General features: G+C 39.7%; 1 protein-coding gene across 1 annotated transcript in view; it reads left to right on the top strand.

Moving 5' to 3' along the window:
* PON3 (paraoxonase 3) overlaps nt 1–7,731 on the top strand; it is a 29,860-nt gene extending 22,129 nt beyond the window's left edge. The window contains exons 6-9 of the mRNA XM_065938760.1: nt 1,085–1,285; nt 2,754–2,835; nt 3,075–3,203; nt 7,477–7,731. Coding sequence (XP_065794832.1) covers nt 1,085–1,285; nt 2,754–2,835; nt 3,075–3,203; nt 7,477–7,635 — 571 coding nt within the window. The 3' untranslated portion in view covers nt 7,636–7,731. The remainder of the gene's footprint in view (nt 1–1,084; nt 1,286–2,753; nt 2,836–3,074; nt 3,204–7,476) is intronic.
* The last annotated feature ends 5,492 nt before the right edge of the window (nt 7,732–13,223 follow it).

The following is a 13,223-nucleotide window of genomic DNA, read 5'->3' as shown; positions in this document are numbered from 1 at the left end:
TTCTTTCCTAAATTAAGTCTAAACTCATATGAGTGTAACTGAATCACTTTGTTATACACCCACAACTAACATCATTGTTAATTGACTATACTCCAATATAAAATAAAAATTTTAAAATGCATGTATACCACTAGAAAGGGTGGCACATTAAACTTATTGACAATATTGTGTATTTTACAAAGCTGCTGCATAAAGGAGCTTCACACACACACACAAAATTCAATTTTTTTCTTGCATTTTTTTCAAGTCATCTCTTTTTTTCTTTTCCAAAATGGAACTGACTTTGTTTTATTGGCTTTTGTTGTAAGAGTAAGATTTGCTTCATTTAAATTTTGTAATGGTACTGAAGAACATAAATAAGAAATGAATAACACTCATAATCCCACCCATGCAGAGAAAATATAAAGGTCAGGCTGATCTGGGTCTTGGTGCAATAACAGAAAAGAAAAACCCTAACTCTTTCACAGCTCAAACCCATGAAGTTGTTTTGTTTTCTCACTCATGCTATATGTCCACTGTAGACTGGGGAAGTCAGCTGTATGGTGTCCTCATGTAGTACCCTAAGAGAGGACCACACTTTATCAGAAAAGTTGCTGGTTACTGTGGAAGAATGAGGGAAGCATTCTGGCTCTCAAAGCCTCCCATCTCGAAAGCTAATATATCATTTCATTTTCATTGGCCAGAGCAAGTCACACAGCTGTGCCTAACTCCAAGGGCACGGAGAAGCCTAATTCAAGAAAGAAGAGAACCAGAACTACTGGTGAATTGCACTATGACCACCACAGATAACTACTATTAACATTCACAAGTTAACAGATTTAGATTTGGGGTTTATCTGTAAACTTATCTATTTTTGCTGACTTCTATGGAAGGGAAGAGTGAACAAATAACAAGTGGCTAAAAGAAAACCCACCAGGGCAATGAAAAGCCATGTACTCTTTGTGGAATTCTTTAATCCATACTAGTTCTTGTATAATTCTTCAAGCTGATCAATTTATTGGTCTTTGAGATTTCATGATTTTAACTAGTCCATGGTTTGCTGGTTTTCCCTCTCTCTGTCTCTCTCTCTTTTTTTTCATTTTAGTGTGAATGATATTGTGGTTCTCGGACCAGAACAGTTCTATGCCACCAGGGACCGCTATTTTACCAACTTCTTCTTGGCACTATTAGAGTTGGTCATGGATCTTCGCTGGACTCATGTGCTTTTCTACAGCCCAAGAGAGGTTAAAGTGGTGGCCAGAGGATTTAGTTCTGCCAATGGAATTACAATCTCACTAGACAAGAAGTAAGCTCTTTTTTGAATTTTCAACCCTTTACCCTTGATGTTCTTGTGGACTCCATCCCTGAAGAAGTGGTTACATCTTGAGGCTTAAGTACTCAATAGATGTGTGCAGGGATCCAGTGTGGCAAGGGTTCACACTTAATGTGTGATCTTAAGCCACCCTTAATGTCATTGCCCTTGTGCACATAAGGCTCCCTCAACAAAATGAAGGATTTGGACCAATGGATATAAGGTCCTTGTTTCAAATTCTTTTTTTTTTTAAAGAGGAAAAGGAATATATGTTTTCTCGTTTAACAAAATGAATTAAATATATAAAGCTTCAGCTCAAATTCAATATAAAATTACAGAGGTCTGGGGCCATGGGTTGTGGGGTGATGGATGCCTGGTCCCGAGGTGGGTATCCAGCATGGCCACAAGGGCAGGTGGGTCTTGGGCTCCAGGAGAGAACAAGTCTCTGTGGCCCAGCCTTCTTTTCATCATTGTTAATATTATTATCTTAATTTCTTAAATTTCAAGGGCCCCGTCTTTCTGGCCATGGGAGGCTAGGTGAGACAGGAGGTGGCTGGGATGGGAGGCATCCCCAGCCTGCCCCATGTCAGGGCAGTACCTAAGACTGCTCTGCCCTACCCCCTGGTCTGGGTACTGGTGGATTCCTGGACACCTAGGACAGGTGGTAGCAAAAATAGCCTGGGCAGGGACATAGGCGGGCAGGCATAGTTTGTTCCAAATTCCTGTGTGACTAAAAAGAATAAATGCATAGTACTTCTATTCTTTATGAGGTCAGAAGGACTCTAACCACTTATACTAAGTTCAGTTACCCAAAAGTTCATTTTAGACAGGGAGGCCCAACTTAGACTGGGCATTGTGATTGTATAAGTGGCAGACTTCCTTTCATACTACAGCAGACTTTTCCATGAGAAAATGCTATTTTATGCAGTATAAAATTTTATGAGAGACATTCTTTTAAAGTGTTTTAAAATGGAAGGTTAGTACCATGAATATTAAATGTAATGGTAAGACAGTAAGTAGAGATGATCCCTGTGGAAAACAACTCTAAGTATTCCTCCTCTTTTTAAAAATGATTGTGATTGAGTTTCATGATCATCTGCTACATCTTTTTAAGCACTAGTTTCAAGCACTAGAAGTATAGATATCTATTGGCCTTATAAGAGATCCACTTACCTCCATTCAATTTAAAGAATAAAGTGTGACTCTTTTAACTAATGAGACTGAGCCTGTATGGCATTTGGAAAGACCAATTCCATTGCTTTTGGTCAAATTTCATATTCAAAGCTTATTAAACTACTTCAAAACATTAAACATACTACTCCATTATCTTTCACTGTGGTTTAGCAAGGTATTGCATGGGCATGTTGAGTTATTGTGAATTTGTATACCTCTTTTCCAAAATAAGAGTTAGTATCATCTTTCATTATTACTTGCTTAAATGTAAATGCTGTTTACTTCAAAGGTATATCTATGTAGCTGATGTATCAGATAAGAACATTCATGTTATGAAAATACAAGACAACTGGGATTTAACTCAACTCAAGGTAACAGTACCCTGGTTTCCCACACAACATGTTCCATTAGCTTCCAAGCTTGACCTGGGAATGTACTTCTTGAATGCAGGAAATGAGACTATTTTAGAAGAACGATGGTAATATTATGTTTGCACTAAGAAAATTCAGTAGCAAAATTATCAATTTGGGGAGCCAGAAGGAGCTGGTAGGAGGGAGGCGGGAGGGATGAAAGGCAGAACAATGCTTCACTGCTCCCTCTTTGTTGGAAGGTAATCCAGCTGGACACCTTAGTGGATAACTTAACTGTTGATCCTGACACGGGAGACATCTTGGCAGGATGCCATCCTAACGCCATCAAGCTGCTGGTGTATGACACCGAGGATCCCCCAGGGTCAGAGGTAAGTTCTTAGACCCACCTGAACTGCGGGGGAAAGCTGCAAGAACAAATACTGTGTGCAGGTGACTTGGGGGAATTTAGCAGGTCATATGTGATGTTCCAGAACTGAACAAATCCTGCATATGTAAAGCGTAAGATTTGGGACAGGATGGGGAGATACAGTCCATTAACCCTTTCCAGTCACCTGGTCCCAGCTAACCATCAGTGCTAAACGACACATCCCATCCATGCAAAGGCTATACTTGTTATTGGAGAACATGGATACCAGTCCATGGCCCAGGGGACTGGGGAACCCTGGTTTAAATGACTGTAATCTCAAAACAAAATTAGATTTTGCCAATGGTTCCATTATATATGAGAGTGCTGAAGAATATCTCATTTTAAAGATGTTATTTTAAATCTCTTCTAAAATAATATCATACACCATTGAATTTTATATGGCATTAAAAACAACAGCATGAAGTATTGCAATTTCTACAGCATTATGCTTAAGAATAAAAAAAATCTCTAGTGAGTTTAAATACAGATATAAATTCTTGGCACACATACTATGAGAGATTTATTCCCAAAGATTTATTGAGCACTTATAATGCACTAGACTTTGTTCTCATACTTAGAATATATATCAGAAAATAAAGCATACCAAGATCCCTACTGTTAGGGAGGGAGACACTCAAATGAACAATAAGCATAAGAAATAAGAAAATTATATATTAATAGTAAGTTTGAAGTTGGAAAGTTCTATGGAAGAAAAAGCATAATAGTAAAAGGGATCAGGCCTACTATGAACAGAGAGACAGCAGGTCTTAGTAAATACAGAGAACAAGACAGACCTCACCGAGAAGGTAAGATTCTCAAACAGATGGAGAAATATACTGTGTTCATGGACTGGAAGAATCAATATTGTCAAACTGACTATACTACCCAAAGCAATCCATAGATTCAATGCAATCCCTATCAAGCTACCAACGGTATTTTTCACAGACCTAAAACAAATAATTTCACAATTTGTATGGAAATACAGAAAACCTTCAATAGCCAAAGTAATCTTGAGAAAGAAGAATGGAACCGGAGGAATCAACCTGCCTGACTTCAGACTATACTGCAAAGCCACAGTCATCAAGACAGTATGGTACTGGCACAAAGACAGAAATATGGATCAATGGAACAGAATAGAAAGCCCAGAGATAAATCCACGAACCTATGGACACCATATCTTCGACAAAGGAGGCAAGAATATACAATGGAAAAAAGACAACCTCTTTAACAACTGGTGTTGGGAAAACTGGTCAACCACTTGTAAAAGAATGAAACTAGAACACTTTCTAACACCATACACAAAAGTAAACTCAAAATGGATTAAAGATATAAATGTAAGGCCAGAAACTATAAAACTCCTAGAGGAGAACATAGGCAAAACACTCTCCGACATAAATCACAGCAGGGTCCTCTATGACCCACCTCCCAGAATATCGGAAATAAGAGCAAAAATAAACAAATGGGACCTAATGAAACTTAAAAGCTTTTGCACAACAAAGGAAACTATAAGCAAGGTGAAAAGACAGCCCTCAGATTGGGAGAAAATAATAGCAAAGGAAGAAACAGACAAAGGATTAATCTCAAAAATACACAAGCAACTCCTGCAGCTCAATTCCAGAAAAATAAATGACCCAATCAAAAAATGGGCCAAAGAACTAAACAGACATTTCTCCAAAGAAGACATACAGATGGCTAACAAACACATGAAAAGATGCTCAACATCACTCATTATCAGAGAAATGCAAATCAAAACCACAATGAGGTACCATTACACGCCAGTCAGGATGGCTGCTATCCAAAAGTCTACAAGCAATAAATGCTGGAGAGGGTGTGGAGAGAAGGGAACCCTCTTACACTGTTGGTGGGAATGCAAACTAGTACAACCACTATGGAGAACAGTGTGGAGATTCCTTAAAAAACTGGAAATAGAACTACCATATGACCCAGCAATCCCACTTCTGGGCATACACACCAAGGAAACCAGATCTGAAAGAGACATGTGCACCCTAATGTTCATCACAGCACTGTTTATAATAACCAGGACATGGAAGCAACCTAGATGTCCATTAGCAGACGAATGGATAAGGATGCTATGGTACATACATACCATGGAATATTACTCAGCCATTAAAAAGAATTCATTTGAATCAGTTCTAATGAGATGGATGAAACTGGAGCCCATTATACAGAGTGAAGTAAGCCAGAAAGATAAAAACCAATACAGTATACTAACGCATATATATGGAATTTAGAAAGATGGTAATGATAACCCTATAGGCAAAACAGAAAAAGAGACACAGATGTACAGAAGAGAATTTTGGACTCTGTGGGAGAAGGCGAGGGTGGGATGTTTCGAGAGAACAGCATCAAAATATGTATATTATCAAGGGTGAAACAGATCACCAGCCCAGGTTGGATGCATGAGACAAGTGCTCGGGGCTGGTGCACTGGGAAGACCCTGAGGGATCGGGTGGAGAGGGAGGTGGGAGGGGCAATCGGGTTGGTGAATACATGTAAATCCATGGCTGATTCATGTCAATGTATGGTAAAAAACCACTACAATATTGTAAAGTAATTAGGCTCCAACTAATAAATAAATGGAAAAAAAAAACAATTAAAAAAAAAAAGAAGGTAAGATTCTAACAAAGATATGATGTTTGAATCTAGGTTTGGGGTATTGGGAAATTGAGCCTCAAACACCACCCTGGTAATTGGTCCAGTGGGTAAAGAACATAGTGCTTCCAAAATCGCTATTCTTTAGTTTATTTTGTTTTTTTTTTAATTTGTTTCTTGAGATTTCCTGGCAATCCACTGGTTAAGATTCTGTGCTTCCAATGCAGGGGCTCACATTTGATCCCTGGTTGGTGAACTAAGATCCCACATGCTGTGCAGTACAGTAAAAATAAATAAATAAACATTTAAAACCTTTTTTTCTTCTATTAACAAATTAGTCACAACTTTTTTTTTGGCCACACTGCATAGCTTGTGGGATCTTAGTTCTCAGACCAGAGACTGAACCTATGCCCTTGGCGGTGAAATTGTGAAGTCCTAACCACTGGACCTCCAGGGAATTCCCTAGTCACAGCTTCTTGACAAAAACAATAACAACCAAAAAAAAAAAAAAAAAAAAAACCCAAAACATCAAAAAATATAAAAAGTACAGTCTGAGACTAGAGCCTAAAGAAATCTCACCCTGAGCTAGCAAGCTACCCTAGCCTCAGATGTGTGCCTCACAAAATGATACATATAGCTTTTCTACAAATGCCCAACAATAATGACTGCTTTAAAAGAACAAAAGAAAATATGATCCATAGAATGATTTGAAAATTGCTCAGACTCTTTTTCATGTCTCCATTTTCAAGTTTAATCATTTGTTTATTTTAGGTAAGACTTCTTTCTTCACAATCTCTGAAACCCTTTATTTTTGGTTGAGGCTAATGTTTACAACATGAGTTCCATCTTGAGTATTTCCATGTAACAAACCTGGGATAAAGTTGTAGGATCTTCCTTAAGATAGGAACTTAGAAAAAAAAAAAAAAAAAAAAACTCTACTAAACTCTGTTTTAATTAGAGATGTCGAAATAGACTTATGAACTCCTAATTGATTTTCTTTAATTCACATCATGTCCTGATTTGACTGAACTTCATCCAAGCTATTTGGAAACCTGAGCACTTATATATTTACTGATTAGCAAACTAAAGAGTGTTAATCCTGCAGATCAAAAATAGGACTAGGCAGTCATGTCAGATTGAATTCCAGAGTATGCATTCTTTGTGCTTGCTTCCCTAAGTGGGGGCTGCAGCTGTGAAAACTACCATCCACTGGTTCTGGGTTGGTTTGGCTGGCTAACTCGCTGTCCCTTCATTACTTTGCTCCACATTTACCTACACATGCTGTACGCCCAGTGAAAGGCAAGACCCTTTCTATAGAAGGAAGACGGCATACTCAATTAGGTAAGAGCATTCATGGTTCTTACCTGTCTCTATAGAGATGCCTGAACTATCAAAACTGTGAAAACCATCTGTTGAGGAATTTGGCTGATGTGAGATTACTAGCCCACTTGATTAGAAACATTAATAATTTCATCAGAATAAGGAAAAACAAAGGCTGAAGATGCACAGATTTTAACTTACTGATTTCTGAGAATTGTACAAGTCCTGGAGTATTTGGGAAGGAAAATGTCTCTGACAGCTGTTTGTTCTTATATCTACTAATGAATGTTCTTTCTTGACAGGCACTTCGCATCCGGAATGCTTTGTCTGAGAAGCCCATGATAAGCACCATGTACGCCAACAATGGTTCAGCGCTTCAGGGCAGCTCTGTGGCCTCTGCGTATGGGGGGAAACTTCTCATAGGCACTGTATTTCACAAAGCCCTGTACTGTGAGCTCTAGACTCCAGACATCCCCAAAAGTCTACACGTTTGGTAAAAGTAAACCCCTAATTATATGATTAGTGGAACTCGAAGTAAATGACAAACACCAATAAAAGTGTGTCCAGCTTTTCTTATGCATAGACATAAAGGAGAGAGATTACTTAATATTCCCCTAATTGCAAGTTAAGTTAGCAACAGTCCGACAAGAAACCAAACCTCTCAATTCTTTAACCTACTATTCCCAATATTCTTTCTACAATAAGACATGTGAGTTGTGATGAGTAAGGTGTCCAGCTCACTTGGTAGCTGTGTGGCAAAAATTACCTCATACGCTGCTCTGAGCCTCCTGCAGTCCAGACCAGGAGAAGAGGTCATGTTCAAATATTTACAGTTCCCCTTCTCTTCCTTCAATTGCACGAGACACAAACGCCAGTCACGTGCCCAGCACATGGATAAAAGCAAGAACTGGCACTGTGAGACTGCCCAAGCCCTCCCTGAACTGGCCTTCTCCCAACGCAGACACACAGGAAGTCAGATTCTGGAAAACCTGACAAGGACAGATGGCATTGTCTGCTTTAAACCAGGGCAGGGCTAATCTGCTCTTTGTAATAGGTCATTATGTATGGCGATATCTGGTCTCTGAAGTGAAGTGTTGTTACCAGCTTGACTCTGAACTAGGAGACAGGGCCTCAGAACTGTTAATCCTCAGCTGCTTTAAACTTGTTATTTTGGTTGATTCAGTAAACACTTATTAAGCAACATTCCATAGACTTGACCCTAAAAAATTTGAAATAAATAACACAGTATAGTACTGAAGTAGTGTCTTAAGGACACAACCTTAGTTTGATGAGAATGAATAGAAGTGTCCCTTTTTTGGTCAAAAATCAAGACAACTGCTTTAGCAAATCATTAACATGGCTTAGCATACCCCAAGCGCCCCACCTCCTCCCCCTTTCCTTTTCTGTAACTTTCACTGAGAAGTGGTTGGTTGATGTATTTTTCTCTTCTGAGGATGGGGTGCTGGGGTGACTTCTTTAGGTCCTAAATTATTTGCTCAGTTAGATGTAAGTTTTGTTGGAAAGTTTTGTAGCCAGGTAAAATTCTACTTTTTAGCCCATATTACCCTTTCTGATTCAGACAATAAAACTGTGGTTTCCCAACTCCCCTGGTGTCTCAGATGGTAAAGAATCCACCTGCAGTGCACGAGACCCGGGTTCCATCCCCGAGTCAGGAAGATCCCCTGGAGAAGGGAATGGCTACCCACTTCAGTACTCTTGCCTGGAGAATCCCATGGACAGAGGAGCCTGGGGGGCTACAGTCCACGGGGTCACAAGGAGTCAGACAAGACCGAGCGACTAAACACCCAACACAAATTGTAGTTTCCATTGCTTTAGAGGATGAACGACTCAGCAAAATGTTACAGTCAGTTCTCAGATTTTACATTTCAAAAAGCTAACCATTAGGGAGACAGAGAGAAAAATAACTAACAGCGTGTATATAGCCAGTTTTGGAAAATATCATCTTTTTTTTTTTCCTGTCTTTAACTCTTACACCTGCAAATTAGATAAAGTTTATCTGACTAAGCGAGTCTTGGAGAGCCAGAGATGAGAAGAATAAGCGTATTTAGATGCTGGTGCATTCATAAGAATTTACCCTCTTCTTCTCGGGGCAATTTAGGAAAGGCTGCATGATAAAATCCCTAGAGAGATCGGGGGCGATCTCATTGCTAGGAACCAATATGTCCTTTCACAGTGAAGGCCTAAGGGAGATAAAGCCCTGGTGTTTCCCTTCATGTAGGCACCTCCAAATCGTATGTGATTACCTTGAGCCTCTCCCCTTACTTGGTTTTGGAAGGAGGAGGACTGCCCCCCACAACAGATGCTGCATTTTGATGATTCATTGTCTTTTCTTCCCCAGTCTTTCTGTTTAAATTGTCAGAGATGCAAGTGGGGATACTAGAATGATGATGAACTCTTGGTTGAGCTCAGGAAAGTAAAGAGCAAAAACCAATGGGATTGACAGCTCCAAGATGGCCCCTGCTGCTGCTGCTAAGTCATTTCAGTCGTGTCTGACTCTTAGCAACCCCATGGACTGCAGCCTACCAGGCTCCTCCATACATGGGATTTGCCAGGCAAGAGTACTGGAGTGGGTTGCCATTGCCTTCTCCAAGATGGCCCCTAGTGATGTCTAATTTCTGGTATTCATTCTTTTGCAGTTCCCTCCTACATCAAATATGGCTGACTTGTATAATTAACAGGATATTCTAGATGATGATGCGTGTCTGTCAAGGCTAGGTTATACAAAAACTCTTCCATTTCTGTTTTGTTCACAAAAAACTATGCATCATGATAAAAGTTTCTTACTGCTTTAAGATGCTAAGTTCAGAAGTACTTCATAATAGTCAACTAATGAAACAGAAAATCACACATAGCATAGAGATTAAAGAACAGCCAAAAGTTCATTCTTTAAAAAAAAATAATAAAACCTGACACACATCTGGTGGAATTTATGAAGAAAAAAGAATGGCTCAATTATCCAGTGTCAGAAATGAAAAATAAGACAAGCAGATGCTATATATATTAGAGAGATAAAAAGGGTTTGATGCCCCAGCTTGTGCCAACAAATTTGAAATTTTTATGAAAAGAACAAACTCCTGAAAAAAAAATAACACTATTAATTGAAGTAAGGCTAACCTATTGTAACATACAAAATGAAACATATGATGCCTTAAAAAACAGATGATCTATTTTTCTTTTATTGTCCAGTTTTCAGGAGAGTGATCAATGTGGCAGTTTCCCTTGATGGGGCCATCCAGAGACATCACTGGTTAGGTTTTGCAGAAAACAGAAAGCACACTCAGATGGGGCTATTGAGGGAAGTTCTTTAAGTGGGGTATAGATACAAGGGTGGTTATGTAAAAAAGAAACTAATAAGACAAAGAATAACACTCCGTTGTTAGCAATGGAGTAAGAGAATTGGGGGTTGGCCAGGGACTGTTTCCAGCCCTAGGTCTGAAGGAACAAGGGCATAGAAGCAGTTACTAGAACCAAAAGAGAGTAGATAAAGTGGAGACTCTCCCAATAGATGCTCTCGTCATTGGTAGGATGCAGCTAACCTATGACAACTCAGCAGAGAGAGCATAGGGAATGGATATCTTGACTGAACTCCCCTTCCACCCTCCCAAATTCATAAGGCAGGGAGATATTAATGGAGGCCAGAAAGCCTCCCAGGACACAGAGCGAAGGGGAGGAGTGTACAGAGTGAATCCTGAGCAGCAGACAGCTTCATCATGTTGCTGCACCACAGCTAGGTAACTATAGTTATCTGCAAGGCTGAAGCTAGGTCACCCTCATGTCTGTTTCTCCAAACTGGAAGGAGAGAAAGACTTGCAGGACATCAGGGAGAAATACCCCAGGTCTTCAGTTCCAGGACCAGAAATGGTAGTCATTACTTTTACTCTCTTACCAATGGTAAAAGCTAACTGTGTGGCATCACCTAACTAACTGCAGGGGGAAATGGGTGATGTAATACAGTTGGAGAGATATACGTTTGAGGACGAAGAATGAATGAATTTTGGTGAACAGCTAGTGTTCTGTGCCGCAGTCTACCCTCTGGTCAACAGCAGCAGTCTACTCTTCTCTCACACATTGTATCACTCACCAAGAAAGATAACCCCAAGCCCCACCCAATTTCTCGCTTCATTCAAAGCACACCGTCTCAGGGTGATGTTCTGATCTCTACATTAGGTCCAGATGTGGCTACATGAGGCAGCTGAGAAAATAAAATATTGTCCCCACAACACATCCAATTATGATGGTTGAGTATGAGCAGAGTATTGATAATAAACAATAATAAACAGTTGTTTCTTCTCTTCAAAGGAAGACTAGCATATATTTAGCAGTCTCTGGTCCATACCAATGACATTATTCCACCTGGGAGGAAATGGAAAGGTTACCTGTCTTGGTAATGGTGTATTTTTCTAGGTCCCCTGTGAGTCCAAATTTTACCCTTTTGGAATTCTTTCTAGTATATTATGCTTTAAGATCACACTGAAAGTGAGTCTTAGAAAGACTATGTAATTTTAGTAACCTCCTTCTTACAGGTGTACATTTGAGAATTTGAGGACATTTCCAGGTCAGATTTTTGGCTGCTTCTGCAATGTAAATAGCTTAGAATTTGACAGCTTCAGCATCTGTTTGTTGCCAGTAACTGCCACATGCCAGCAACAAATTCAGATTCCTTTTTGGAACACAGTTTTCAAGCTTACTTTACTTCCTGGTTTCCATATCTACCCATTTCACTCTCCCTCACCTAAATGCTGCCTCCTTTGAGGCCATTTGAGGGAATGGGTAAAAGGAGACAAAGTGGTGAGTATATCCCACAGTGCTGGCTTGCTTGGCTTTCCTAACAAGGAGTTATTTGAGAAAGGCTATGAGCTGTAGCCTTGTAGCCCTGCTGTTGGGGCACAGCAGCACATTTCTAGACCTCCTCTATAGCCTCTGCTTTGGGCCTGCCAGTTCTTACCTGAACACATAATTTTATCACTGTCCTGTACTGAAAATGTCAAGGAACAACCAACCAATACACAACAACATTCCGGTTGCTCTTTGGGGAAATGGCCGGCCTTTCAAGTTATTGCAGGAAATGTTTTTCTTAAATATTTGTGTGATGGTGTTTTAAGGATTTCTAGTTTTACAGCCTGTGAAATGTTTCTTCAACTGTAATCTAACCACATATTTAAGGTTATTTTTTGAACCCCACTTCTATGTTCAAATTCCTGTATTTTTAAGGTCACAGTAAGCTGTTGTAACAGGCTTCCCAGGTGGCGCTAGTAGTAAAGAATATGCCTTCCAATGCAGGAGACATAAGAGATGTGGACTCGATCCCTGGGTCGGGAAGATCCCCTGGAGGAGGACATGGCATCCCACTCCAGTATTCTTGCCTGGAGAATTCCATGAACAGAAGAGCCAGGTGGGCTACAGTCCATGGGGTCGCAAAGAGTCAGACATGACTAAAGCAACTTAGAACACGCGTATGCTAGCTGTGTAATAAAGGCCCCTTGTATATAGTGGCTTAAAGATAGTACATCATAGCGGGTAGCAGCACAGACTGGGGAGCCCAACTTTCTGGATTTGAACCCCAGTTCAGTTATTTACTAACTGTGCAACTCTGGCCTTCTCTGAGTTTCAGTTTTCTCTTCTTTAACATAGAGGTAATAAGACTAATTAGCACTTACAGTTTTTAAGAGGATTAAGAGAGTAAATATATGTAAAATTTAGAACAGTACTTGTTATATGCCAGTATTATATATATGCTTCCTCATTTTAGAAAAACATTTATAATCTCTTTCACGTCAGAGATCTCAGATAACAGTTTCTCAGAGAGATTGGCATGAAAATTCTGATCCTTGTGGAACTCCAGGGGTCTAGCAGTTTTCATGCAAGAGAGTATATTTTGTAGGGCATTAACATCTTCATGAACAATCATCATATTGGTTTCAATCCCAAAGAAAAGCAAAAGAAAGTATGAGGAAACATGCCAAATATCTTCAGGCCCAACCTGGAAATGGCACTTCTATTGACACTCTATTAATAATGGATATCACAG

Source organism: Muntiacus reevesi, chromosome 6 (assembly GCF_963930625.1).
Source record: "Muntiacus reevesi chromosome 6, mMunRee1.1, whole genome shotgun sequence".
Classification (NCBI taxonomy): Eukaryota; Metazoa; Chordata; class Mammalia; order Artiodactyla; family Cervidae; genus Muntiacus; species Muntiacus reevesi.
Note: the sequence above shows the minus strand (reverse complement) of the source record. Positions and strands in the feature narration are given on the sequence as shown.